General features: G+C 30.2%; 1 protein-coding gene across 1 annotated transcript; it reads right to left on the bottom strand.

The window, feature by feature from the left end:
* Positions 1–3249: 3249 nt before the first annotated feature.
* LOC106321204 lies at positions 3250–5947 on the bottom strand. Its single transcript, XM_013759517.1, has 10 exons — positions 5862–5947; positions 5245–5311; positions 5027–5122; positions 4650–4807; positions 4454–4498; positions 4184–4210; positions 3991–4069; positions 3813–3886; positions 3439–3545; positions 3250–3344 (listed from the first exon to the last, which is right to left on the bottom strand). Exons 1-10 carry the CDS (start codon positions 5945–5947, stop codon positions 3250–3252), a joined length of 834 nt encoding a protein of 277 aa, XP_013614971.1.
* Positions 5948–6847: the final 900 nt, after the last annotated feature.

The following is a 6847-nucleotide window of genomic DNA, read 5'->3' as shown; positions in this document are numbered from 1 at the left end:
AACCAGCAAATGATGGAGATGATGCAGAGGATGTACCCGAACGAGGTGTTCCCGGACGTGCCAGACCCGTAGTTTTTTTTTTCCACAAACTCGGAATGTTTTATTTTTATTTGTGAAACTTTGAATATTAATTAATATGATTTCAATTTTACTTTTAATTTCATATTTTCGAATTTAAATTTCAGAAATTTTATTTTTTAAAAAAAATTAATATTTTTTACATTCCGAAGAAATTAATTATATTTTTCACTTGATCGATCGATGCGTTTTTGAACAAAAAAGCATCGATCGATGCGTTTTTTAAAAAATGTTTGGGCTATACCGAGGGACATGTTCCTCTGTTTATTCCGAGGAACTGTTCCCTCGGAATATACCGAGGGAAAAGTTCCTCGGAATTTTCCGAGGGAAATGTCCGTCGGTATACTCCTATCGATCGATGTATATATGTCCAAAGACGCATCGATCGATGAACTTCCGAGGAATTATACCGACGAAGTTCTCCCTCGGTATATTCCGAGGACATTTCCGACAAACTAGTTGTCCTCGGAATTTCCTCGGAAATTTATTTCCTCGGAATTCCGTCGGAAAATTCCGAGAGATTTCCGAGGAAAAAAGAAATTCCGAGGAATTATTTCCGACGACGTTTTTCGTCGGTATGTCGTCGGAATAACGATATTCCGACGAAATTCCAACGATTTTTTCCCTCAGAATCCTTGATGTTTTCTTGTAGTGATTAGTACATTATATACATCTGGGATTGGTCATATAATACACTGAAAACGTAACTCCAGTTGCTGACCTTTTATGGGATGTTACCGCATATTGCTATTTTTATTACTAACTCATGTTGGATGTGATCTTGGCTTCAGGAATCTTTTCTTTTCCTAGATTTAAAATTCTGGCAGCAGAAGCATGTAATACAAAGTTTGGATATTTATAGTTAATTAACTAACCTGTCATGATCTGTGTTTGTACCAGGTCAAAGTTGGGTGCACAAGGCAGGAAGCAACTGTGCTTAATATAGATACAGACGCAAATGTTGTGTCAAGTTAAATCACCAACTTAACATCTAACACTGATTCGTTATTCATTTGAGCTAGGATTAGTTTATCACTGCAACACTAGCAATTCCTATGTAATTTTATTACCAACAACGAGCTAGCGTATGCCTATACTGATAGCACACACTGGGATGTCAAGACCAAATTCCCAGTAACATTACTTCATGAGTCAATCGTGTGTCATACAAACAAACAAGTTTTGACTATGTTTTCAGTTGGCATTCTTTAGATCAATGAGTGTTTAAATATCCACTTACATTATTTCTCTTTTTGGTTTGCTCATTTATTTTTTGTTTTATACTTTTATTTGATTAGCAAAAAAGAAACACAAGCGTGGATCTTGATGTGTCTATTTCACAAAATAAAAAGCATGTGTATAGTAAATCATTTAGAACACTCATCTAATATTTGAAATGTAAATATTCATATATTATATAACTATATTAATTTATTTTATTACTCATAAATTAAATTAAAATTAATTATATTTTACTTTACATTTGTAAATGAGTTTTTATCAAAATAATATTTTTGATGGATTTGTTTTCTAAATATATGGCCTACCGATTCTTATTAACAGCTAAAAGAAATAAAAAATTCTTAAATTATATAGTTGGCTAAAATATTTTTGTAAAAATAATTTTATAGCTTATTTTCCAACAAGAAAATCTTTCTAGGTAAGATAATTACTTAAAGAATATTTGAGTTGCAAGAAACATATTAAAAATTAAGATAACTGTACATAAATTGGCTAATATAAACTTTGTTACAAAAAATTGGCTAATATGAACTAAAAATAAAACTAAGAGTTAAAAATATGATAAACAAATTAATGAACACTGATTTGGCAACAGCCCCGAACCATAAACGAATCTAATAAATATATTCTATTAAAACAGAAGTGATGACTTTAATTCATGTGTGATTTTTTTAATTTGGACCACTTATTAAAAAGTTGTTAAAATTACTTTTTGTATAAATATTAAAATTATTTGAATTATTCTAAAACAAAAAAAATCAAGTAGATATTCATATATTTACTCTGAAATTATATCTGAATAAAATATTTTCATATCTTTTTTTTACAATAAAAATATATATATTTCATTTTTCATTAAAATAAATATTTTAAATATTTAAGTAACTTCAAATTTATTTAAAATAAATTTATATTTCATTTTTTACTTAAACAAAACTTTTAAATATTTAGTTAATGTCGTGTTTATTTTAAAATTAAATTTATATTTCATTTTAACTAAAACAAACTTTTAAAATATCTAACTAATTTTGTAATTACAACTAAACACATGTATAGTTTTGTATTAATCTGTGATTTAATTTAATATAATACTTTAAAAAAAAATGATTTTTCACCAGTAAATTTTTTTAATTTAGAATTTTGTATCACATGATTTAAAATATGCTTTCACTAAAAATTTAAAACAAATAAAATAAATTATAGCAGGTGAACTATAAAATTATTGTGTTTTAAAATTTTGTAATTACAACCAAACACATGTATAGTTTGTATTACTCTGTTATTTAATTTAATATAATACTTTTTTTAAAATTGATTTTTCACCAGTAAAATTTTTCAATTTAGAATTTTGTATCACATGATTTAAAATATGCTTTCACTAAAAATTTAAAAAAAATAAAATAAATTATTGCAGGTGAACTATAAAATTATTGTGTTTTAAAATGTTATATAAACAATTAGTAATATTGTAAATATACTGAAAATTTTTGTAAATTAACAAATTTGAACCATGTAATCCGCGCGTAGCGCAGAAAAAGAATCTAGTTTATTATAATGGTTTAATGTGTTTTTTTAGTATGTGTGAAAAATAAAATAAAAATTATCTTTGTGAATCGGATAGAGTATTACTGTATAATTGTTACCTTGAAAGAAATTTAGTGAGAAAAAAGTATGATTTAAGAAAGCTTGTCAAGTGTTACGGAATTAAGTTTCTAATCAAATATTGCTGATCAATTTTAATAGCCTTAGGGCAGAGGCTTATTAAAAACAAAAGTCTTATGCTGCAGAGATATAAGAATCCTCACAAGTAAGTTCTTAAAAATAATATAACATTTCAAATAATAAAAGATAATTGAAAAAAAGAACTTATAGAACTGACATTAAACAACACCCCAAATAAAAACCAAAGACCAGCTCTGTGTTTTAAGATTACTGCAGCCTCACAATCATATCATAATGGAGGAAACAAGCTCTAGCAGCTCTCTCCGGTTGCTCTGCAACTTCAGAAAGGATCATCTTGATCCCTGTAAAATGTTCGCGAGATAAAGATTCAACTGCACTGTCCCCCACAAATAGATTGAAGTATTGAACATAACAAATGACAAAGCAATTCATCACCTTTTTCAAGCTGACTGGGCCGAGCTAGTACCAACACACATGACATCGATTCTGATATTTTTTCATTGATAATGTTACTGGGGTAGTACCTCATCTCCGATGTATTCCTAACCAAAGGCGAAAATTAAAACATTACAATAAAAATGCAAAATGAATAAACTGTGATTAACAAGAACCATTCATCCATATAACAAGAAAATAAGAAACTGATCAACATTTTTACTGGGCCAAGTCAGGCTGCAAGTAACAGAAAACATCAACATTTTAACCACAAGAATCCTCAACTGAGACCAGAGTGACCTATATATTCATGAATTGATCCACACCGCAGTAAAAACATACATTGCCTGGCTAGACTGGAGTTGTGTATTTACCTGAGAGCACCTTGGACGTCGCGTGCGAAACAAAACCTTAGGTTTTCTATTGTTGTAGACCAGGATGTGAATATCTGCATGAAATAAAAGGGCCGATACTCAATACTATTTTTTGTTTAAAAAAAAACAATGTCCTGAGTGTGAAAATATGTTGTTAAAAATAAAAGAGCTTAAAAACCTGCTCAATAATCTCTGCATCTTTCAGACCACCATTATTCAGGAGGATTAACAGCGAATTGACAACCCGTGGAAGGAAGCTAGACGAGAAAAAACATATAAAATAAAAAAATGGTTGGAAACATAGACATGGCCTCTGGCCCAAGTTGTCTTAGGCCCAAGTTATAAGAGCATGGTAGAGACATGCCTTAGACAGATTGTCAGAAAGCCCATTCTCTTTCCTAGGAATGAAAGAGATACAACATAAGGTAAGATACAACATAAGGTAAAAGACGACGATAGAGATTCCGATAATAGAAACAAAATCTCAAGTCAATGCATTATGAGTAAAATGAGATTTCACAGAATGCTGGGCACAATGTTACAAGGGGTGCAGCAGCACCGATTGTGGCCTAAGCACTTTCAAAAACCATAGAAGAATAATCGCAGTTGAAAAGGATAAATAGTTTTGAGAAAATACTCACGGAACAAAATCCTCCTTGAGATCTTCCGATAAAGCAGCGATCAACCTGTGGGAAAGAGAGAAATAAAGAAAAATGATAGAATGTGATTCCAAAGTTGTGTGGTTAAATACAATGAAGTGACACTGATAAGCATGAACCAAACAAGGATCCAGATGGTCTGATCATCAAAGAATGAGCTAGAAAAAAAGTAGCAAACCTGAGGATGGAATCAAGAGAGAATCTTGCTTCCATTTGTAATTCAGAGACAAGTTTTGAGAAGATCAATTCTATATGCAGCTTAATTAACTGCCGAGTTTGAGCATACGGCAACAGTTCTTCATAAAACGAAATAAAATCTGCTGATGTGTTCTGATCCTGCATTCAAGCAACAAAACTCAACAAATAGCAGATTAGAAAAATTAGCCCTTGTTGCTGCTTACAAACTAAAGTAGCCAAATCTTTTTTGAGGTATCTTAATAATAAAAGCCATGACTTGTGAAAAGTTTCAGGTTCATTAAAATTATCATATGGTAGTAAAGACGTGATACAAGAAGAAGAAGAAGAAAGAATTAGAACTTTGATCAAAACACATACCCTCAATTCTATGAGGCAATCCTCGAAATAAGTGGATCCCTTTGGAGGGATTTCAAACAACAAGGCAAACAAGTCTTCGAGTCTCAGACCGGGTAACTTGTAATTTAAAAAAAAAGAGACAAAACGACCGTAGATAGTTATAGTCTTATAGAGAAAGCAAACAAACAGCTGTCCAGTGAATGAATTTAGTTACAAGATAGCACATCGAGAAGACGCACCCTAAATCTATTACTTGGCATATTAGGATTCCGACAATCACCAAGGCCGAAACTATTAGGCTGCCGCCTAATTATATGTATAAGAAAGAAGTGATCCTGAGTGTAAAAAAACTCTATAAGTTCTTGTTTGACCTACCGATCCGATCCGCGATTAATAATCTTTTTATAATGTTCCTTAGGAAAAAGGAATTTAACTTTTTTTATCATTACTTTTTATCCTATTTTTTTTATCAAAACCTTTATTTACAGAAATATTCTTATGTTTATCTTATTTGACTCAATATATTTTCCATTATATTTCTTACGCGGAGATTCTTAATTTTTTCTCCATATGTACTTTTATTTTTGAGATATTAAGACAATTTTTTCCTTGTCCAAGTATTCCCTTTTGATTTGTCTAGATCATAATTATAACTTGTTCCAAAAAAAAATTTGAAGGTTAAGTTAAAAAAAAAAATACTAGACAGAAAGGTCAAAGACTCAAAGTCACCAACATTTTAAAATATTATTATTATATAATATGTGTTGCACAAGGGTATTACGTATTATTATTAGCGTATTTTAGAAATTAACCCAAACTAGGCTTTGAAAAATACTCTGCAATGTCCTAATCATACTTGATCATTATCTTCTCAGCCTTGGCATAACATGGACTCTTCTCTTCTTCTGTCATCTTATCCCATTCTTGAACTTGTTCCTCCATTAGCAATTCACCACTCTGTCTTGTCACCTTGTTTCACAGTTAGACAAACTGAAGTGGTGTGTTTGATTTGACTGTTACAAAAAAAAAAAATATGTATATAATATGTGCTAAGAGAGCTCATGCACTCAATAACAAAAGAAACCAACAAGTTTTCGTAGATCATGATCTTAGAAAGAAAATGCTTGCTAAAATTGTGTGTTTTTGAAATCGAGTAATACTTACCTAGGCAATGAAATGGTGTGTTTTTGAAATCGATAAATACTTACCTAGGCAAAGATTAAATCACGTAATGGAGTTTGTATAGAGTAAGACTAAGACATGATTTGAAGTTCTGATTATAAAATTGAAATAAATAAATAATTGTTTCATCAACTTTTAAAACTAATATATAAGTGCTTTAGATATTTTTGCATTTAAATAGATTTACTTTTAGATAATCTTATAAAAAATGTTTGAACAAAATTTGTATTTGAAGAATTCTGCAATGCGTTGATCATACTCCATGAGTTGATCAGCCGTATATATAGTCTCTTCTGTCATTCAATTCATCAACTCCATGTAATGGAGTTTATATAAAAAATGATTCACAAAAAAGCTCACGCTTGATATAACATCGGTTAGTTAAGAAGAATTGACTCACCTGAGTTAAAACACACAAATAGTTTAGTTAGAACAATTTATGAATACTAATTGCATTATAAAGTCCGAACCTGTATTAAAACATTCATATGATCAACAAATTTGTCTAACCAGAGACATCAGAGGATGCAACTAATCTCCAAAATTATTAAATAACCTCACTTGTTACATCTCAATACCAACAAAAACTAGTGTTGTAGTTTGCTTATTTGGTGCATATAGTTTCTTGAATGTTGAAACTTGAATTCGTCGGTTCACATA

This window comes from Brassica oleracea, unplaced genomic scaffold (assembly GCF_000695525.1).
Source record: "Brassica oleracea var. oleracea cultivar TO1000 unplaced genomic scaffold, BOL UnpScaffold01306, whole genome shotgun sequence".
NCBI lineage: Eukaryota > Viridiplantae > Streptophyta > Magnoliopsida > Brassicales > Brassicaceae > Brassica > Brassica oleracea.
Note: the sequence above shows the minus strand (reverse complement) of the source record. Positions and strands in the feature narration are given on the sequence as shown.

Coding starts and splice junctions, on each gene's coding strand:
- LOC106321204 (XM_013759517.1), bottom strand. CDS start 5,947: ATGGAGGAACAAGTTCAAGAATGGGATAAGATGACAGAAGAAGAGAAG. Junction 4,211..4,453: donor CTCAAGGAGGATTTTGTTCC/GTGAGTATTTTC, acceptor TTTCATTCCTAG/GAAAGAGAATGGGCTTTCTG. Junction 3,887..3,990: donor ATGCAGAGATTATTGAGCAG/GTTTTTAAGCTC, acceptor TATTTCATGCAG/ATATTCACATCCTGGTCTAC.